General features: G+C 38.4%; 2 protein-coding genes across 3 annotated transcripts; both read right to left on the bottom strand.

Annotated features, from left to right (window-relative positions):
• Window positions 1-1,351: 1,351 nt before the first annotated feature.
• On the bottom strand, window positions 1,352-4,443 carry tnip2 (TNFAIP3 interacting protein 2). 2 transcript variants are annotated; one of them, XM_053333769.1, is made up of 6 exons: window positions 4,060-4,443; window positions 3,322-3,624; window positions 3,050-3,139; window positions 2,675-2,938; window positions 2,429-2,545; window positions 1,352-2,319 (listed from the first exon to the last, which is right to left on the bottom strand). In XM_053333769.1, exons 1-6 carry the CDS (start codon window positions 4,375-4,377, stop codon window positions 2,047-2,049), a joined length of 1,365 nt encoding a protein of 454 aa, XP_053189744.1. In that variant the 5' UTR covers window positions 4,378-4,443; the 3' UTR covers window positions 1,352-2,046. The 2 variants fall into 2 exon arrangements, with proteins under 2 accessions (XP_053189744.1, XP_053189736.1); XM_053333761.1 differs by having other exon boundaries at window positions 1,352-2,322.
• Window positions 4,444-10,764: 6,321 nt separating this feature from the next.
• sfrp2 (secreted frizzled-related protein 2) lies at window positions 10,765-12,647 on the bottom strand. Its single transcript, XM_053334469.1, has 3 exons — window positions 12,146-12,647; window positions 11,719-11,799; window positions 10,765-11,348 (listed from the first exon to the last, which is right to left on the bottom strand). The coding sequence occupies exons 1-3, from the start codon at window positions 12,645-12,647 to the stop codon at window positions 11,044-11,046; spliced, it is 888 nt and encodes a 295-aa protein (XP_053190444.1). The 3' UTR covers window positions 10,765-11,043.
• Window positions 12,648-22,347: the final 9,700 nt, after the last annotated feature.

Raw genomic sequence — 22,347 nt, forward strand, 5'->3', positions numbered from 1 at the left:
ATTTTACTAGAGGCTATATTTTGGATTATTTCTTGTATTGGACTTTTTATATCTCAGATAGTTATTGGTCTTTGTTAAGCTAAGTTAAGCTAACCAGCTGCTCATAATAGCTTCATATTATCGACCCAAGGATGATATCATTAGCTAACTCGTGGAAGATGAATTATTGCATTTTCCAAAATGTCAAATTTTTCTTTAAAGGAAGAACTAAAAATATCAAGAGACACCCAAAATTATCTTGTTTCTATTTTTACCTCAAAATGCTATCATGGAGCCTACTTAAAGCCTGTTTTGATCTTTTTTTTCCAAATTCCTCTTTTTATTCTGTAAATGTAGTGCATGTAGAGAAGAGTCACAGCCGCCAACCTGACTCAGTAATGTCTAAAGTTTGGTAACATTAGCCAACACACTGTAGGCTACTGCTCATACCAGAACCAGTGAGACTCAGACAACAAAACCTGAGTATTGTATTGAGTTTCATTGTTCAGCTTTTCAAGGTGTTTTTTTTTTTTGTCTTCTTACAATGTCACAGTCTTGGTTTTGAATGTGATACCTAATCAAAAAAACAACAACAAAACAAGCAAAAAAACTAAAGCGGTTGTTTGGCGTCATATGTTCTATACACTGCAATGGCCTACTTCCTTTTTAAAGAGGGGATGTCCAGCTTCCTGTGCTTACTTCACCAAACCCATGACAACTGATTCACCAAATAGCTATGTTGGCCTGTTTGTGTCAAAATGATACTTCAGAGCGTCTGACTGCAGAATGTTTTCGTCACTAACTGATCCGCAGGCAGTTGTTGAGGGTTTTGGATGTAACTTGAGATACTGTCTCCTGCTGGTCTTCTCAGTACCCCTGTAGTGTTTGCTTCAGCCACACAACAGCTGGGAATCTGGCTGTCACAGTACAGCGTGCCCATTCAGGCAACACTGGGAAGGGGTTTTCCACCGCACACAAACACACACACACATACACGTGACACTGATGGAAACACACAAACACACACTAAAAGACATGCACACACACTTAGATTAAGTAGCGCCAACATTTTCGTGGTTGGGCTATGATCTGTGGTTACAGCTCGAGGCTGCAGACAGTCTCTAGAATTAATATGCGGCATGCAATAATGAGACATATTTAAAGCTATATAAATCACCATAAGATAAAGTGTGGGTAAACAATCTTTTATTACAAAAATAATGTGCCAGCTCAAAGAAAAACAGCACCATTTCCAAAAAAAAAGGAAAAAATAAAGTTGTCAGTTGGGATGCAGTCTTTACAAAAAGTTGGATCTTAAACATTTTTCCAGTTGTAAGATTTTTGATCCCAAGCTCACCACAAATGGCTTTGCTGGAAAAAAGGCAAAAGGATGTTGTTGTTTTTCCTGTCCCATACGTGTATGTATATATACATACATACATACATATATATACACATTGCACTAGATTGATTTGCCTTCTCCAATTATTTATGCTCAGAGAATAAATATAAATATAATAGTTATACATTTTCAATCTGTTATTAAGAATATATAATTTAGAGAACAGAAATATGTAAAGTTCTATTAAAAATAAACAACTTATAGCACCACATTATCGACTACATCTAAAATTAGAAGCTTATTTATCACAAATCTCTTAATCGTACGGTCCAACGATTATTATTTTTTTGGTTAAATGTCAAGAAAGTGCAACAGATTTGTAATTTGACATGTTGAGGTATATGATATTTGATAAATTCACTTCCCTACCACAATAATCCCCCGCCCACCCACAGGAGAACACCTAAAACCTGAATTTTTTAAAAACTACATGCAGGCTTAAAAAGACTTGATGAACTAATTTCTCTTGTGACAGGGGAACTCTGGTTTGTACAGTTTTGCTTCACTACGCACAAAGCATCTTAAATCACTCGTTTCATTTGTAGTCAAGCCTTTCCGAATTGGAAACTCCACTCAGGTTATTTTCTGCCATGTAGTGCTGCTCTTCAGTGTTCAGTAACTGTCAGCAAGAGATAAGTGTCTTTTCCAAATGAGTGTTGTTCCGCTTATAGTTTGGCACACTCTTCACAATGGTTCAGGTACTCTGCTGCATCCATGTCGTTGAACTTGGTGAGGCAGCGTGGACACTGTAACTCTGATAGACCTGGGTATTCATTCCAACCAGGATTTGGTGGTGATGCTGCTGCAGGCTGCTGCTGTGTCTCAGCATTTGTCCTCAGCGCATGCTCTGCAGATTCCTTGTGTCGCCTCGTGGAGATTCTGTGTCCGATGTGCACACGACACATTGGGACCAACTCTCTGTTCTCTCGACTTGCTCCCTGCTAAAGACAATGAGGCAGATGCACTGTTAGGAACTGCACAATCCAAACCCCCCAAAAAAGGAAGTGAATGCACCATTAGATATACTCATTCATCTTGTTGTCTCACCTGTTTGTGTAGCTGCTGCTTCAACTGATGAACCTGATCTTTCAGGTCTTGGATCTGGCTCTGTGCTCGCTCTCTGTCGGCACGTTCCGACTTGAAGTCCTCTGTGTAGATGAGAACCTGAGGAGGTAAAAAGAAGGAACCTTTAGTCTTATTTTTCCTGCTTTGTTTCTTATAATCAGATTTTTTTAGGGGTGTGAAAAACATCAGATGCCACTCAACACACTGAGACCATGTTGTAACACCAACCTGCTGCTCTAGGGTCTGGATGCGCTCTTGGTCACGTCTCCTTGTATCCTCCACGTCTCTTCCCAGCCTAACATACTCGCTCATTTTGTCCTCCAATAAGGCGTTGAGCCTGGAAATCTCCTGATGAAGCAACCCAGTGTTGACAGAGCCCAGCCCAGGCATCATGCCCTGCCCAGTGGTCTCCTTCAGCCTCTGACACAAGCCTCTGATATAATCCTCCCTGCTGGAATCATACTTCTGCCACTGAGAGTTCAGACCTTGTACCTAAAAGAAACAAGTACAACAAAGGTTAGACATGTGCTTGTGCTCTGTAACACACCTTACGCTTTATCAAAGTCAAAATGGAGCATAACTTGTAAACTTGTTGAGACTTACATATGCCACTCGCTGCTTTAGCTGCTGATTCTCCTCCTGAAGTTGCCGAATATGAACATTAACTTCAGTCCTGTCAGAGAAGTCTGTCAACTGTAGAAAACAAAGGAAGGGAAGTTACAACTAGGCTCTTCAAATCAAGATTTAAAAAAACCCAGAGACACTTTAAGGCATTGAGCATAGGGTCCAATGCATAAGTGAGTAATGGGCACCAGTCACTCCTGTGAAGCCCAAAATTAGAACCAACACTTCAACACAGCTGGGGCATCACACACCTCCTTTGCCTTTTGCTGGTGAGCCATCTCGTCCACTTCTCCTCCTCCTTTCTTCTCTCTCTCCAGCCTGGCCAGCAGCTCCTGGCACACCTTCACGGTCGTGCCTAGTTGGCCGCGCAGCTGGTCAGCCTCCTCCACCAGAGAGCTGCAGAGCACAGCCCTGGTGGCCTCCGACCGCTCCCTATCCTCCAGGGCTAACCGCAGCTTCTGGATCTCCTGGTCCTTCTCGTGGTCTGGCTGACACCTGATGGCCTCCAGCTCTAGCTCCTTCTCTCTGAGCTGCGCATTCAGCCTCTGGATCTCCTGGGGTGGGGTAGGGGGGCGGGCAGGGGGAGAAGGGGGGGATTAATTGCATGATCACATTAGTGCAAATTTGTGTTTTTTTTTTTGCAATGATGTAAAGCAGTGAGCTGCATTTCATGTATGAAAGGTTCCACATAAATAAAGTTCATTATTATTACTGTGAGCTTTTACTTTTTGCATTTAATCACAGGTATATATTTTAAGTTCACTATATAATTTAAAACTAATAAAACACTGTTAAATCAACTAATAGAGTGGCAATTTTAATAAAACACACTTAAATGTGGATATATGGACATGTAAAAGGTTTTCCAGCTTTGAAGGTAGTACTAGTTTGTGGTTAATGTACCTACATATGCATCTGCAAGTGACATGTTAAAAAAAAAAAACATTTTTTCCAACTGTCTTTTTTTTGTTTTTGTTTTTTTTTTTTACCTCTGCTTGTCTGGACGCCTTGAACTCTATGTCGTTCCTCTTCTGTTTCAGTTTGCATATCTCTTTACATAAACTCTCCAACAAGGACTTGGACGGCCCGATGACCACCGATTCGTTGTCTCCTACATTCATGTGGGTCCTCTCGTATCTCCCCAGCCTCAGTTTCAATTCTGTTATGGTGTTGTCCTTCATGAACATCTGTTTGTTGAGAAGGTCGATCTCCTGCCGCGTCTCATGATACAGGGTATTCAGCGTATTGTAACTCCTGTTTTTGTCTTTCAGCACGTCGTTATCCGTGTTTATACTCACGCTATCCATTGCGAGTTTTGTATTGTTTGACAGAAGGAACAGTCTTAATAATAATCCAGCATTTGACACATCTGCTTCTAGCCTCGAGTTTTTAGAAATGGACCGGGGAGGTCAATCGTATCGGAGATTTGGCGCATAATATCCCCGAACAGGGGATTTCCTAGGGAACTTCCCCTCGGACTTTTTTAGCTTCGTCAAACTGAGCCTGTCTGCTTTCAAAGATTTACCCTCGGTCGTCATTGGGAGGTACAGTTTTTATAGCCTGTTGGCACAAAAAGTAAAGACACACAGAGACAAACTACTAATATTGGATATAAGGTAGAAAAGTTTAAGCGAGGTATAATCTACAGCTGGAAAGAAAGTACACAAGTGCTGCCTTCATGAGCGTCGGAAACTCAGCTTCCGGGCTAGAAGTGCGACTTTTAACGCACCAAACACTTAGCAATAGCGAGCAAAATGGGTATAAATTTAAAAAAGTAGTATTGGTATTATCATTGTTTACTAATTGGGCGATATAAGCCTGGGTTTGAATTTGAAGAAAAACGCCCCTATGGTGCATTTAATTGACCTTTGTTTTGTCCCACTCAAAAATTGCCATTGTGTAGCCACAAAATAATTGGCATTACATGTTTAACGAGCACACAAAGTCGCCTACAGTATTGGCTAATATTGTGCATGGAACAACACAATACAGACTCGATTCAATTCAAGGTGTTAATTTTCCCAGCGGTAGTTTACAGGGTTTCTACTCCGCCCGCCCCCTAAACGTCACATAAGGGTATATTGGAGTGTCATAGCATAAAATCCCCAAAATGCACACTTCAGTCTCCTTATTTGGTCTGATAATGTAACCCAAGAGGTTTAATTTTCCCATTAGGTATGAAGAAGTCACAATTAAGAGTTAATAGCTCATGTCAAGCAACCTAAATTGCGCAGTTATGGTTAAACCGGTGTGTGTGTGTGTGTGTGTGTGTGTGTGTGTGTGTGTGTGTGTGAGTGAGAGAGAGAGAGAGAGAGAGAGAGAGAGAGAGAGAGAGAGAGAGAGAGAGAGAGAGTGTGTGTGAGTGATATTGTATATTGTAGCTTCAAGCTGCACACCATGAATCATACATGACTGACCACTGAGTCGGTCTTAATTATATTAGGGGTATTTCTGTTTTCCGAAATGTTGGAAACAGCACAAGTGTAGACTATCTGTCACCGTGACAAATTATATGTTATCATTAGCCTGTCATTGTGACATCATTAGAGCTGCAACAATTAATGGATTTTGGCCTAATTAGTTGACAGACATGGTCTTTTTGTTTTCATGCAAAAACGATTCCTGCTTCTCAAATGTGAGAATGTACCACTTTTGCTTGTCTTATAGTATAATAAACATAATATATTTGGGGTTGGGACACTTGAACGGACAAAACAAGACATTTCATAACTCATTATTGGGTAATAATGGTCAATTCAGTTGCACAATGTTTTTTTTTAAATATTTTTTTTTATACTATTTTCTGATTTTGTAATTCATGTTTGTATTGTTTTTATTGTTTGGTGCATGACTTTAAAACATTTCACATTCTTTATTTACATACTCATATGCTTGTAAGAAACTCTTTTTTTGTCATGGTGTTTGCCCATTCTTTTGTTTCTGGGGATTTGGGTTTTTTCCTGGCAGCTACTGTGATACCATGATTACTGAAAATTCTCTATGTGATATGATGTGTATTCTGGTTCAATTCCCAAATAAACATAATCTTGGAATTTTTTAAACCATTTTCTTTAGTTTTGAATCACATAATCCAGGAAATAGTCAGCAGATACATTAAAAATGATAGAAACTTGTAGCTGTAGACCTGTACTTAAGTTTCATTATAGAGGATATTCCCACTTCATTGTTTTTGGTAATACATTTCATAGAAAGTACAAATGGGAAACACATTAAAGGAAAAACCAGTACAGTAATCCTGTGGCTCTGTTATGCTATGGGGGGCATTTTGCTGGCATGTTTTGGGTCCATTTTTCACCTTTATCCTTTGATGAATCATTTATATCTCTTCCAGGAAAACAATGCCCATATCCATAGGGCATGAGGGGTCACTGAATGGCTTGATGAGTACGGAAATGATGACTTGTATGCCATGGCCTTCACAGTCACCTGAGCTCAACCCAGTTCAACACCTATGGGAGATTTTGGGCCGACGTGTCAGACAACACCCTCCACCACCATTATTAAAACACCAAATGAGGGAATATACTTTGGAAGAGTGATGTTCATCCCTCCAGTAGAGTTCAGAGACTTGTTGAAACACTGCTAAATTAAACTGAGGCTAATCTGGTGACATGTGGTAGCACGAAACTTTACTAAATTACTTCATGTTGGTTTTTCCTTTAATTTGTCAACTTTCGGTATGCATCATTGAAAATCAACTAATACACTATGATAATAGCCCTGCCTCTACAAGCTGCAGCATTATACCACAGGATAATGCATGAATAATTAGAATCCAATATATTATTCTGCATAATAAGTACTTTTGGTACTTTAAGTAATACTTTGATGTTAATAATTGTGTGCTTTTACTTAAATAACATTTTGAATGCAGGGCTTTAACTTATAAGTCTTTCTACATTGTGGTATTTCTACTTATACTTGAGCAAAACAGTTACTACTTCTTTCTTAATAAAATTTGCTTTATGTGAAAAGTGCCTTGATGTAACTTGTTGTGATTTGGCGCTATATAAATAAAATACAATTGAATTGAATTGAATTGAATTCCTCCACTGTGTAAGGGAAATTGCAATTTGTAGTTTCCTTGGTAATTACAGTTTCATAGTAAAAATGCAACAGGTGTATATCCGAAGATCATTTGCAGGCCTGTCCCTAAGCACAGAACACAAATGAATAATTAAAACACTAAAACTCTGGCAAAACTCCATTTCCTTTACGGACTCTGGACTACTAGAGCAGAGCACTTTTATGTATTATCAGTTAAAATGAAACTATTGTCTAGACTGTAGGTGTAGAACAGAAGATTTGTTGCTACTCATTCAAGAGGCTTCATCATCTCTACTGGCCTGTGGGGAGTCCCAGATATTTAGCCTTGTATTGTCACATGAGAGCTGTGAAGGTGAGTCATTAAGGTCACATGGCAATCATGTGACAGTTGTCAGAATCACATGAATCAAGGTGTGAACAGCTTTGCAGTGTAAAACCTCAGTGGTGTGAAAATACCTTGTGGGCGTCAACACGATATCTAAATATGAAAGTGATTATTAGCTAAATCCTTTAAGTTGGTAGCTATCATTCACTCTTGGTGGCATTCAGAAGACAGCAACTGTGAGGTGCCTGAATGTATGATGTTCCTTCCTCATGGGACACTATGTAAATCTTTTAGGCTGTAGGCTACAATGCTATCCCGACACCCCCTTCTCATTTGCTTTCACACTAATTCACGATTCGTGTGCATCTGATAACTGTCTGCAGGTCGTGTTACATCATGGAGTGATATGCCCAGACAGATGGAAATATCTGGGACTCCCCACCAATGAGCAAAAGTGACCAAGTCTCTTGAATGCATCATGTAACTTTAATTCTTGTCCTACAGTCCAGTGGATAGTTTTTATTTTGAGCTGACAGTACAAAGACCTTCATCCAGTTTGCACGAACCAAACACAAGACTTTGTTGTAGTCATGGAAACATTAGTTGATTAACTTAAAATTAATCACCAACAATTTTCACAACTCAATTACCCATTTAAAAAGTTATTCATCAACCAAAAAAATTGCTGGTTCCATCCTCTCTTTACTTCCATCTTCTCCTCTCTTTTCTGCTTTTCTCTGTTTTGTATGATTATAATTTGAATACATTAAGATCTTAGACTGACATCATCTTTGAATGTGGGAAAGTGTGATGGGCTATTTCAACATTTTATAGATGAATCAAGCTATCAATTAATAAAAAAAATAATCTACAGGTAGATATAATTGTTTGTTGCAGCTTCTTTTCAAATCTGTCATTGTGTATGGGGCCACTGGGTGACTTGCGCTATTAAGTAAATAAAAAAGGTAGAGATATATTTTATAGAGCTCATGTAAAAATAAAAATGCAAAACAGGACAAACAGGAACAAGAAGATCTAAAAATAAACCTGTGGTACCAGAAAACAATTTGATGATCTAAAAGTGAGACGTAGAATATTCCAAAGTTTATGAACAAAGGAAGCATGTGCTCTTTGGTATCTTTTTCTATGAATGAAATTCCCCATTTGAATGGATTCAGCCACATAGCTTGTGGGAAGTAAAAGCATTTCTGAGAGTAATCAATGTAATAAACAGGAACAAAATACCCCCCCCCCCACCACACACACACACCCCACACACCTTTTAACAATGTAAGGTCAAGATGTACAGGAACAGGAATAAAACTCAGTAAAGTGACGCACATATTTTATAGGGAACACATTAAATGTTGCAACATGTTAAAAAGGGATGTTTAATTGAATTGAATATTAATGTCTTAATTATGTTCTAGATTACTATTCATGTTTGGTCTATACAATGTCAGAAAATGGTGAAAACGGTTGGTTACTGTTTCCTAAAGTCCAAGGTGACGTCTTTAGATGTTTTATTTTGTCCCACTCAACAGTCCACAACCCAAATATATTCAATTTACAATAATAGAGAACTAAATATTGAATTTGGTCATTTCAAAATGATTAATTTTTTGTTAACTAATCAACTAATCATTGCAGCTCTAATTAAATACAACTGTCTTATATTGATAGACACATCATCTCATCTCATGATTCCAGCCTCTATGATAAGATATTGTTACTGTTATATAATTCAACTAGATGGCGCTATTTGATCAGTAGTACAAACATCTTCCACCATATCACATGTCACAGTGTCACCTTCGATTTAATGAGCTGTTTGAACAACAATGAGCTGAGTCATTTCACACATGTCGTCGGCAGCTTTTAATGGCTGAAAACTTTATACAAGAATAAAAGACGGTATTTGATATTTACAAAGTAATACTTCCAAAAAATACTTTACATTGCACATACACACAACCACGATTATTTGTTAAAGTTAATGCTCATCAAATCAACACTATACCAACCAAAACTTAATACCTAAAAGCCAGGTAATTAAAAAAGTAAATGAGTAAAGCAGGAAGCTTATCAAACAACAGATTGAAGATGCAAACCAAAACTTAACATAAAAGTTCAAATGAAATATGAAAGCCTGGAGTAGAAAAATATTAGTTTTTATCATACTGTGGTAGAAAAGTATGCAGTGGCTCAAGTATAAAAAGATTACCAAGAATATACCAATTTAAAATGCTGAACAGGAAGAGAATATAGCCAGCTATCTCTCATTTTTGCTTGAGAAAACAGGAGGAATACAAAAACACAAACATTATTTTGTCTTTGAACATCACACAAGCGCATACGGGGATCACAGCTTCACTCAATATGTATCAAACGTTATAAATTCACGTTTGTGGTGGTGTCTGTTGAGCTATGACACAAGTGACAGTATAGGATGCAAATACTATTAAAGACTTTTAACCTCTCAAAATGTCATTTTTTTAATAAACCTAAATACTTAAATCATGGGTATTGAGCTCCGATGAGACTTTTGAATGGAGTCTGAACACTACTCAACAAACTGCTGATGACTGAATCCTGATTGAGGCCCCCCACATGAAAACATTTTTCAGCTATACAGATCCAAGCAGATACAGGACCAGTTAAAAGTTGGGCACACTTTCTCATTCAAAGCAATTCTAAGGTGTGTCAAAACTTTTGACTGGTGCTGTTTATCCCAAGGAATATTTTGGTGACACCAGAAGTAAAAAGGAAAATGTTTGAGAGTATGAGAAACGTTCCCCTATTGCTGGATTTAACAGTTAGACCACATCTGCCAATAATTATTAGAGTGAATCATTTTTAATCCTGATTTAATGCTGAGTTAGTTTTTGCTCTAACCGTGTAATTAGTGATTCCTCTACACCTGGCACACCAGCTGAGTGCAATTAACTGCAATTAGTGAGGTGACAGCAAAGACAGCCCCCCTGGGGAGAGACACGCCATATTAAAACTGGCCACTAGGGGGAGTTTAGGGCCTAATAAGTGCAAAATGAATGGGAGTCAATGGATGAACTGCACAAATCTCAGCAATGTAAAGACTTGTCATTCTGTTTTTATTTGCCTCTGCATCTGTACAGATAAAATTGTGGGTGTTCTGCTCAAAAGACATGACCAATTAAGGATTTTTAGTTACCCAAAGTTGGCTTTTAAAAATATTGATTAATGTAGTTTGAGTGTATTGGAGCATAGCAGAAATTGAAGAAAATCCAGAAATTGAAAATACTTAAAAAACGCAGCTGTAGATTAAATAAATGTATGTTTTTTGTGCTCTGTAACCTCATGTATGTACTATATCTTGCTTTTTTTTTTAAGGATATTTGTTTTTATGTGTGTTGATAAACTACTGAAATACTTTGAAAGACCTTGTGGTTGAGATGTGTGTCTAAGACCATGAAAACTTTGCTAAAATATAGAGAGGAATCTATAAGTGAAACCTGATAATGAAAGTGTCAAGAGGGAAGGGCTCAACTAAACTTCAACAGTCACACATGCAGTTTTTCTTTCTCATTTTTTCTCTTTCTTTCTAGCACTGCAGCTTGCGGATACTGCGGGAAATTCTCTTAAACTCGCGCTGTCCCTTCTGCCAGCGCCTCAGTGAGGTAATGACCAGATGTCCGTCCATCTTCTGGCCCATGACCAGGTAGGCAGCGTTGATGTCATTCATCTCCTCACAGATGCACTGCAGACCGTCCTTCAGCCACAGCACAGTCTTCCTCAGGTCACGCTCCGTCACGCCGTTCAGCTTGTAAATGGTCTTGCTCTTGGTCTCAGGCACTATCTTGGTGTCACCGTTGATATAGGAGATCTCCTTGACTTTGATCTTCAGAGCTTATAGCATGCAGAAGAGACAGTAAGGGATGGAAAATGGGATTGTTGTTACAAACATTATACTGGATACAGATCCTCCTTTTTGACGTAATGTACTAATGAAAGCCATGTGAGAAGCTTAAGGCTTATGTATTTACATATGTTTTGATGTTAAAATCCATACAATCAGGAAGATAAAATTGAGAAGAGGAATCCAGATCATAATACAGATTCTTTCATTGCACTTTCTAGTGAAAGAAACACATCCAACAGTCAAATTTCCCCTCATAGTGCCCGAGATGTCCTGGAACATCCCTTCATGACCTCTTAGGGCCCTGAGTTTCACCTTGGACACTCCTCCTGGTCTAATAAAATAAGTGGGCAGACTTACCAAAGTCATTTTTACATAAGTTGTCAACAATTTCGTTGTCATTTTCATCCGTTTCCTTGCAAGCATCACACACTCTGGGCACTGAAACAGAAATAAGATTTAATCAATAAAACATTGAATACCAGTGATAAAACCTGTCAGACTGAACACATAATGGACATGTAAATAATACTTAGTATACCGTAATAGGCTACTTTACAAAAGTATATGTACAGGTGCAAAATAGACACATAATAGCCTACATGCACACAGAGTCTAGACAGATGAGTGGATGGATGGAATAGAAATTCATGGTATTTACTTGTGAATAAAAGCATATAAAGCAGTAAACACTTTCTATTGTAAATAAGGAACCACTAACTGAATCTGGCATTTGCGCACAACTCTTTGTAAATGTAACATTAAAAATAGTTTAATGAAATCTTACCCTCTTTGGTGACTAGGGAATAGTTATCGGTGCCTGCAGGTGGTATGCACAGGTCATTGTCGAGTGGAAAACGATCGCAGTCCAACATCTTTGGCCAAGGAAAGCCAAACGCGGACATCACAGGCGCGCAGCCGTATTTGACACTTTCGCACAGGGACCTGCACGGCTGTATGGGCTCGTCCAAATCGTCCAGACAGACGGGAGCGAAAAGGGAGCACAGGAACTTTCTTGTGTCGGGATGGCATTGCTTTTGAACCAGTGGGATCCAAGACGAAGCTTGCTGCAGAACTTCATTCATGGTTTCGTGTCCGAGCAGGTTCGGGAGGCGCATCTCCGCGTACTCTATATCGTGGCACAACAGAAGATTTGCAGGAATGGGCTTGCAGTTATTCTTTTTGTAGAATAATTCATGCTGGCCAAAATTGTACAATCCATGGATAGCTTCCATGCAGGGCAGTATTACCACCCATAACACGGTCACTGTCGAAATAAAGGCTCTCATTTTGGATATGCGTAAAGCTCGCAAAATATGAACATAGACTGTTACTCAGATGTTTTGGAGCATCAGTCAGCGTGGATGGAGCCTCTGTCAGTGGCCAGCTCCTACTGTAACAAGAGGTTTTCTTCCAGGCATGTCTGGGAGGAGTCTGTATATTGTGCGTAAAGATCTCTTCTCCATTCAGCACACTTGGTTTCCTTGTGTCAGGTGAACCTTGTGGATAAATTTGTCTCCTTAGTCGAAGAATTCTCACTTGTTGCTCCTCTGGGTCTGACTGACATGCTTGATTTCTAATTTTAGCCCAGTATTTTATCACAAGTCGTTTTCTTAGCAATTTCCCCCTCTATTTCATCTCATTCCCTTCGTGGAAATCATAACAAAACCTGTCTGACAGGTTTTCCTCATTACGCCCCGAATCAACAGAAATATATCCTGAGTGATTCCTTAACTTGCTGTTTTTAGACCCATGCTGTAAATAGTTTGGAAATGTCAGTAGGGGCATTTAACTCAGTTCAGTGAAGCGTTAATTTTCCATCATTAGGAGTATAGTGGTGAAATCCTCTGGGCAGGTCTGCAGGTTCATACCACATGGTGAAATATTGTTTGCCCTGGTGTGAGAAGCAGACCTCCACTCAGCACACCCAGGGGTGAAACCAAATCTGACTCCTCCTGCACTGCAGCTCTGGCTCCTATCCGTTCTCAGACCCCCCCTTGAGCTACAGTCTGGTCTGCAGACAGCAGAACGGTTCTTCGCAGGCTTGACCTTCCTCTTCCTCTCTCAGAAGAAGTCGAAATAAGTGATGCTTGTGGAATTTCTTGCTAAAAGGGTCAGTTCACCCAAATTACTAAGACATATTTCCCACTTACCTCTTGTGATGTCTAGTTTTTGGTTTTACTTACCTACAGTTTTAAGATATTCAAGATATCTTTCTGCTTGTGCTCAAAGCTTTGGAAACTAACATTTGAAGAACTCAACAGCAGCATGTTTTGCCAGAATCTATGAATTGTGTGTTAATTCAGCCCAAAACTCATCGTGTGAGCGAAATGCCACATGTGGATTCCTGTATTGTCACTACTGAGTCTGTCAGAGCCTCGTACCTTCCACATTTAGCAGCTTCTTCAATCATTCAAGGTTATGAGTCATTCGTTTAAAGCAAGTATTTGAATTGAAAGCACATTTTTAGATATTTGTGCTGAATGAAACCTGTCATTAAAGTTTATAGCTCAACATGTGCCAAATTTTTTTAGCAGAAGTGAACAAAGACAATATTTTGGCAAGAGGTCCCACTTCACTTGTTTTTCTTTCCCTATAAAAACAAGACAGAACCTATAAATGATTTGGTGAACCTGACATGTGTAAATAGTGTATTATGAATAAAGTGCTGCTCCCTTAAATTAGGTGTTGGACTTTGATACTGAAGATACAATAAATGTTTCCCAACTCTTGAACAAAGGAGTCTGAATGGACTTAGATACCTTATAATGACTCATGAATCCACATTATGGACTTGTGACATTGATGAATGTATTGCTTATTTCTAAAAACAAACTAGAGCAAAGGTACAGCATGGTGGGCATATGTTGCAACTGCTGAGTGATGTACTACAGCGATATTTCTCTCCAAGATGACCTTGAATATTTCCCCTTTATTTAAACTCAGTTCACTCAAATAAAAAAAATGTTCTCACTCTCTCACTTATCTGTGCTTCATTCCATGCAGATGGTTTTATTTTTGCGATATAAAACCATCTGTATATCTCCCCGAAGTTAAGGTGTGTTGAGGTGCTCAGAGCCACTGTAGCATCTATATCCATCTATCCAGAAACTCTTTTTTTTTACAACAGGTATGAGTAATCCACATGACATTTTAGTTTGGGTGAACTGACTCTTTAAATCTGCAATAGGTGATTTTTCACAAACTTGCAACAAAAAGACCTTTTTAAATTGATATGATTTTGTTTGTAAATCATTACTTATTTAAACATCTGGCAGACACAGAGCCACATTATGATTCATTTGGAGTCATGTTTCTGTCCATCTTAAGTATGCTAGTCCAATATTAATTCTATTAGTCCTTTTAGCTCTGTTTTTGTTCTCTGACAACCGTTAAAGGAAATGGCACACTCTCTGTAGCTGCTAAATAATCTTGTACAATAACTTTTTTTGGTGCTGGGCATGTAGAATAAAAATGTAATTTTAGACGTTTGAAAATGCTTCAGTTAAAAATGGTGCGATGAGATGCTTCGAAAGTGAATAAAAACGAAAAAGTTGTGGGAAGAAAAAACAAGACAATGAGCTGAAAGATGCTAAAAAGCTCTGTACTGCTGAGGGGAACAGATGAGTAGGCTGATAATTATCCGTGGGTTTGTCAGTATGAGTGACACATTTCACATTACACTCAGTCATTTGATCCTTTGTTATTGTAAAAAACATTGGTTATAGCTGTTTTAAAGAGCAAAAATGTCTTCCAAACCTATCAAGATTAAGAATACAAGAGCCGGGACCTAAGTGGTTCCTCAGGCTGTGTCAAAAGTTTAACTCGCTTTTATAGGGCGACTCTCCCTCCCTCATCTTCTTTCCTTCAAAGTGTGTTAATTCTATTCGGGTCTCTGTAGAAACACTTATACGGGCATTTAAGTGCTAGAGCCCGCTGTTAACCTGCAACTGGACTCCCTTTAGCTGAGCAGTCTATAAGAAAAGCAGTAGGTCAGCCTGCTAAACTGTACCTGTGGTGGGGCAGGTCACATGCTAACCTTTCTTAAGCAACTAAATATGATCAGCTGCTGACAGACTCCCGATGCGCTCTCGGACTATAAAACGTGTGGTAAAGCAGGCAAAGTGATACATCCAGGTTTCTTGAGCTCACCTTTTTGAGTTAACAAGAAACAAAGGCTGTAAATGATGTAAAAGTACCAAAAGAGGATGAGCAGACTGTAATTCCAAACACAGATCCCATGCAGTCCCTGTTAACAATACCGTTTCACAGACAGTTAAGGTTAGAGGCTCGGGATAGAGGTAAACTGATCCTGGGCCTGTGCTTAAAGGGACCCCAGCGGGTTCTCATTACAACTCTGTGTGGAAATGAGACACAGCTTGTCTGACCTACTGGTCCATCTGCAGCCCAGTAACCCTTCATTCTTTCTCTTTTTTTCACAACCCTCCACCCTTTTCCTTCCTTTTTTGAAAAAATAAAAGAACAGAGGGCTAGACTACTGTCAAAAACAATTAGAGAAAGTATGGTGCAGGTTCAAAAGAACGTCAAACCCCAGTGGAAATGTTTGAGGAATCAATTTATTGAACGTTCATGGGGACTGTGAGTGTGAGGAGCATCAAAGCAATGCTATAATATAAACCAAGACCATGTTTTTAAGTCCCGTTTCTTAGCAGATTGCCAGTAGTCCATTTTTTTTATTACGTACAGGCACATGTAGGATCTTGGGATTCAGGCCAAGTTTTTTTGCTTCACACAAACCTTCAAAAAAAATGACAACTGATCTGAATAGATTACTGGATAAAACACTACTCCATATGTTTTATTATTGTCAACAAATTCCATAAAAAGACCAAAACCAATAATGAATTGATCCTATCATTTATTAAGTACTGTCTGTGTAGCTAAAACCTGATATAGATTATTTGTCTGTGCCATAAAACTATTAAAAACACAGATGAAATGCTGATGCACTGGGAGACATGTTCCTTCAATATGATGAACAATGGTGCTGACAACAATCATCAACAAATGCACTATTTACCCCTTTATGAGTAATGTTTTTGAAGAACTATGGTTCCCAGTCATATTGGGACATTACTTATACTCCTTTAGAATGAGAAAAATATGTTTGTGACATATTTTGGAAAGATTTATGTCCTTAACAGGAACAAATGGCCTTGGAGCTGAGAGCCACAGATAGAGTAAGGAAGTCAGAAAGTGCTGAGAGATGGACCAACGCATTGGATGTTTGATTTTTTTTTGTCTTTTCGTGGAATTTATTGACAAGAAAAATATACAATAAAGCCATCCTTATATTTAAAAAGGAATAATTCCACATTTTGGGAAGCATGCCTATTTGCATTCTTAAAGAAAATTAGATGAGAAAATTAATACCACTCTCTGGTCTGTATGTTATTCTAAAGCTCCTGCCAGGAGCTGGTTTGATTAGCTTAGCGCAAAGTCTGGAGACAGTTAGCCTGGCTCTGTCCAAAGGTAATAAAATCTGTCTACCAGCACCTCTAAAGCTCACTGATTAACACGTTATATCTTGTTAGTTTAAACCATACAAAAAAACGAAGTGTAAAAACAACACTTTATAATGTTATGGGGAGCATGTTCCTGGAGTCACCGCTGCAGGGGCAAGACATGACCCAGTGACATAATTCCTGGAAAACCATGACTTGTTATTTTTACATTTAGGCTTTTGTAAAGTTTAAATGAACAAGATATAAAGTTTTAATTCATGAGCTTTAGTAGTGCTGGTAGGCAGATTTTGTTGCCAAACTCGCTGTTTCCAGTCTTTACGCAGAAAGTAAGCAAACAAGCTGCTAGCATTAGATTTCTATTTATCATAATGAAATGAGAGTAGTAATAATCTTCTCATCTACCAAAAGAGTGAATTAGCATATTTTAAGTTAGAGCTATTTTTTCTAAATGATATTTTACAGTATAACTTATAAATTTCACAGCTAGCTTGAGTGAACAGCGTCAAAAATACTTAATTTGGACTTGATTTGGATTGACAACCTCTTGCTTACAACAATGGTGTTACCTGTCAATTTGCCTGATAAAAATAAAGATAAAGATAAGGACTGTTACAGATGAATTTGTAGCCATTTAGTGGCCTCAAGGCTTCACTGTCCACTAGGCTCTCCACAACTCCTTGACTGCCAACTGAGAATCAACCATACAGCTCTGAACATCGTCCTGGAGTGCACTAATGAGCTTGTTAACTACAATCACTGCTTCTACATTGACATTTGGGAAGGAATTCATCCCATCCAAGAGGAATTAATCTCATTAGTGCTCCAGAGTCATATAGATTATGCCTACTTGGCGTAATTGATGTTGCTATTGTACAGGTCTAATTGACTCAGTATGGGGTTTTAGAGCAGATGTGGGACACTCACACCACTCTACCAAACTTTGGTCAGCCCGTCCTCACTAGAAAAAATGACTAAATAGATTGAAAAGTTAGTCGGCAAAAATTAGTTACAGTTACATTTACGCCATCTAGTGGTCGAGGAAGTGACGAAGTTCAGATAACGTGACGTATAAGGTGGCGTCGGGTGGAAGGCTAGACATTTGCCACTTCCAACTATTTCCAACCACTACTCTGGACAGTTTTTTAAAAACCCTAGCATCGATTGTTGTGATGTTTACTGTTGCCATGACGAAAGTTGTGTAACTTCAAGGAAATAACTGTAACCCACACCGTGATCTTTCAAACCTAAACCATAATCTTTACCTAACCATAACCAACAGGTTTATGTGTCTAAGCCTAACCAGACCTTAACCATAGCGTTGTCACTGATAAAACTTAATACATGTTAGAAAACGCTCCTATGAGTCAGTCTGGAGTGCACAATCAACCTATGTGGTGGTTTGATTATGAGGATGTGTTGCTTTGGCACAACCAGATACATATTAAACATGTGTGCTCTGTACATAGCAGTGGACATGTAGGCCTATGCTGTTTAAGTATTTAGATGTAATCACTAAATGTAACAGACAGAAAGCACAAATAGTAATATTTCATGTTAATTGATCAGACATTTATGAGTCATTTCATGGCTGATGTAGACTACCATAGAGCCAAGTAATGAGTATGTATTCAGGAAAAATTAAGGCACTTTTCAGTAATTGAAGGCTGTTTAAAAACTCAGATAGCAGTTCGGTGGTCTGACAATAATGTCATTGTACCATAAAAGAAAGCATGGAGTCAGGCAGTTTTATGCTCTCAGGATGTCTGTGGGTCAGTGTGACAAGCAGATCCTTCTGTAGGGCCCTGCTCTTTGACCCCTGACCGATACTGAAGCTGGAAGACTCCCACTGTGAAGGGCTCTCGGGGATATTTTACAACTTGGACAAAAGTACAAGCAGCTCTGTCGTCAGAAGTGTTTTCTGAGTGACCTGTACCTGATCTCAGTCCCACAGGGAGAAGGGCACCTCAAAGTCAGGCCCCTGTCTATCTTCACACATTCCTCACAAAATGGGATGTTTCCATTTTCTCTTCAATACTGAATCATGTGATGAGAAACAGAAAAAACACTGACACGATTTTAAGAGAAACCCTAATTTCTGCTCGGGAGGTTTCAGTTCAGTTCAAGTTCTGCAAGACATTTCACTTTATATCCAATTTATTTTGACTTTAAAAAAAGAGTTCAAATAAAAGCAAAAACAATTTTTTATTTTTTTTAGCCAAAAATAAAATAATTGTTAACAGAGATTTGGTGTCCATATCAAAAAGATTTTTCTGAAATATGGTTTAAAAGATAAAACTGAGTGCCAGTAACATCTTGGATCACAGAGGGAACCTCCTTCCAAAATTTCTGAATATGATCACAGGACTAAAACTTTATTTTAGATTTATAGCCGAAGTCTGAGCAGTATTTCTTCTTCATCTTCTGGAAGTGAGTATGTATTAAATAAGCATTAATAAAAATATAGATTTTTTTACAGTATTCTGCTGTTGGAATTTGATAATGTTGTTTTAATAAAGTATATTTTTTAATGTGGTTTATCGTTAGTAAATTGTTTTTGTGATTCCAGTATATCATTGATATGAAGCCTTTAAATAGACAATATTTCGGAATGAGAAATTACATATTTATAGAATGTAAATGCAGATGAAAAACACAAATGATCTTGAAATACAATGTGTGTTTTGAGTGTCAAATGTTCAAATTTATTCACTTCATAAAGTCAAGTTCTCTGTGACACAAACAAATTACCACTTTGGCAGAAGTCACGGATCATTTACCTTTTGACAGTTTATGTTGTGAAATATAATCTCACATACCTTCATCACAGGAATTTGGGGGTCGGAAAGGAAAAAAAAACTGAGAACCCCCCCCCTTCCCTCTTAATTTTAGTGTAGCAGCAAGTGACCCACAGTGACCCCTGGAATACCAGACACAGGCTCATGTGTAAATAAAGATTTGGTATTCATTCACAGTTGTGACACTACAACAAGGACACGTTTTGTTTGGAGGGAGAAGTTAAGAAGCAGTGTGTCCCCTGAACAGAAACAGACTTTACACCATGTCGGCACAAACTCTCAACAACCTCTGTTCACAGATTCAACCTCTGAAGTTCAAAACAGCCGCTCTGAACCATGAAACAGGATTTCACCCGTAGTCACTCTCTACAGTTTCAAGAGAAGATCAAACCATCAAAATATGATTATCTCATACAGAAATCTGCATAGTACAAAAAACAGGTCTCCAAGACATTTAAGAAAAATGTCCAGATGTCTGTGATATGATTTTTGTTCTTTCACTGTAAAATGTTTTATTTTTCTGTTAGTATGTAATGCTGATAACTCCACTCAGCTTAAGTAAATGTAATTAAGGGTAATTTCATCCAGATACCACCAACCTGCCAAAAACTACAGACATGTATGAGTAAACAGAGTTTTCTAGGAAATGTCAACGTGCTGTGGAATACAAGTCAAATAGATAAGAACAAAAGGGAAACAGTGCATTAAATTATGTTTGTTTTGTTTCTAACATTTATTTTTTACCTTCATAATATTTGAATTTAATTTTACTGGTTGATCTTGAAAAGTAAAGAGAAGGTTCGGCATTACTCAGGTTTTATTGCAATAAAACAAAATATTCAGTCTTTAACGTCACAGGGGCAAATGTTAAAGAATCTAACACCTTGTAATGAGACCAAGCGTGCTTCTATATTCATGGAGGTATACACACTAACATAGTTAGCTCAAAATAGATATAGGCATGGAAATACCAGCTATTACCTGATATGAGCCTAAATCTATACTAATTCAAGAAGACCAGCAAGATTAGCAAAATACCAACAATAAAAGATATGAAAGGGAATTTTTGCAGGAAAACCATCGTAAAAGTGAAGTGCCCACACTATCAAATGCTATCACTCCATCTCATCCTCATAAAAATTAACATTAAAAGCCGTAGAGTAAAAGGAGACTAATGTATGTTTCCAACTGAGTTTGCTTTCCCCCCCTACTCCTTTTTCTTTGTCCCATCCTCATTGTAATTAATCATGGTAAGTACCCTCTGACAGAACTTGCATGTGTACCAATCCTCTGATAACAGAACAGGTCAGCGGCCGGATTCGACCTGGGACACTGCATTTATGCATGTGTCATGAAATGCAGAGCAGGTGGACCTAGATGCAGGACACCGCAGGCAAAAGGAACTGAGGAATATACTTATTAAACTCTTCAGTAACGGGACACAGAAGAGCAGGCAGACCAGACTAAGGAGAACAGAACAAAACTGAACGAATGATCCAACAAAGACTGAAGTCTGGGGCTAAAATACAAACTGAGTTAATGAGAGAATGGGGAACAGGTGACTGGACAGCTGAACAGGCAAGGAGCTGATTGGCTGGGAAAGACACTGGGAACAAGCCACGGCTGACAACGCTGATATAAGGCAGGTGTGGGGAAACACACAGCAGGGCAGGGCTAACGAGGTTAGATGCAGGGCAGGTGTGTCAATGGGCAGACGGGAGGAAAAACAAGCAGAGAAAACAGAAAACCAAAACCCCAGAAAACTCAATAAGCACTTCCAACACAAACTTTACAATCTCATACAATCTTCTGTCTTCTAAAAAAAAATAAAATAACAAATGATGTGTTGGAGATGTAAGCCAGAACTTAGATCTCATTAAAGACACCAAAACCAGAAGACAGAAAACAAATGAAACATAAACCAAATACATAACACTGGAATCTCCTCTGCAACAAACAAAACCAGAAAACCCCAAATACAAAAAGTCCATGACAATATGTGCTTTAAACTTTGACACTTGACACCCTTCCAAATGCTTATTTTTGCCAAGATATGGTTTAATAGACTTGTTATTGCTAGAATCTAAATAGTTATTAACAACCAGTGCAACCAATGTGTGCACATCAAAGCTTAACTGCTAACCATGCTAGCAACAAACAGGTGTGTATTTAGCCACAATTTGAAAATAATCTCATTAAAATATAAGTTTTTGCTTTTTTGTGAAAGGTAGTAAGTGAAGAGTGAGTATTTTCAGGGGAGTGTTCCTTGAAAAAGCATAAAACTGAACTGTAATTTAGATTTAAATGAGGAGTTCCACTTCTTGATCTGGGAGATGTATTTTGACTGTTCCTTCTTTCCTCCCTTCCTTCCTTCTGTCCTTACTTCCTCCCTCCCTCTCTCTCTTCCTTCCTTCTTTCCTTCCTTCCTTCCTTGACTTGAGGACAACAGGAGGGTTACTCTCAATTGAAACTCTAGCATGACATGTTGTTTGTGTTTATAGCTATTTCCTAATAACTACATTTAAAGCTGTAGTGAATAGTATGCTGTCACAGAGAGGGGCAGACATTATCTTGTTTAAATGTGGGATAATGACGCACAGTTGTTTGGAAACTGAGAGGTGAAAACCCCTTTTTCACTTCTGCTCCATGAACCAATCAATAATGTCTGATTGTCGAGGAAAGGCTTTAAATAGCCCCCCCATGTCCAA

This window comes from Scomber japonicus, chromosome 2, assembly GCF_027409825.1.
Source record: "Scomber japonicus isolate fScoJap1 chromosome 2, fScoJap1.pri, whole genome shotgun sequence".
Taxonomy (NCBI): Eukaryota; Metazoa; Chordata; class Actinopteri; order Scombriformes; family Scombridae; genus Scomber; species Scomber japonicus.

Coding starts and splice junctions, on each gene's coding strand:
- tnip2 (XM_053333761.1), bottom strand. CDS start 4,377: ATGGATAGCGTGAGTATAAACACGGATAACGACGTGCTGAAAGACAAA. Junction 3,140..3,321: donor ACCAGCAAAAGGCAAAGGAG/GTGTGTGATGCC, acceptor TGTTTTCTACAG/TTGACAGACTTCTCTGACAG. Junction 2,939..3,049: donor TAAAGCAGCGAGTGGCATAT/GTAAGTCTCAAC, acceptor TGTTTCTTTTAG/GTACAAGGTCTGAACTCTCA.
- sfrp2 (XM_053334469.1), bottom strand. CDS start 12,647: ATGAGAGCCTTTATTTCGACAGTGACCGTGTTATGGGTGGTAATACTG. Junction 11,800..12,145: donor TTCCCTAGTCACCAAAGAGG/GTAAGATTTCAT, acceptor TTTCTGTTTCAG/TGCCCAGAGTGTGTGATGCT. Junction 11,349..11,718: donor CTTATGTAAAAATGACTTTG/GTAAGTCTGCCC, acceptor GCATGCTATAAG/CTCTGAAGATCAAAGTCAAG.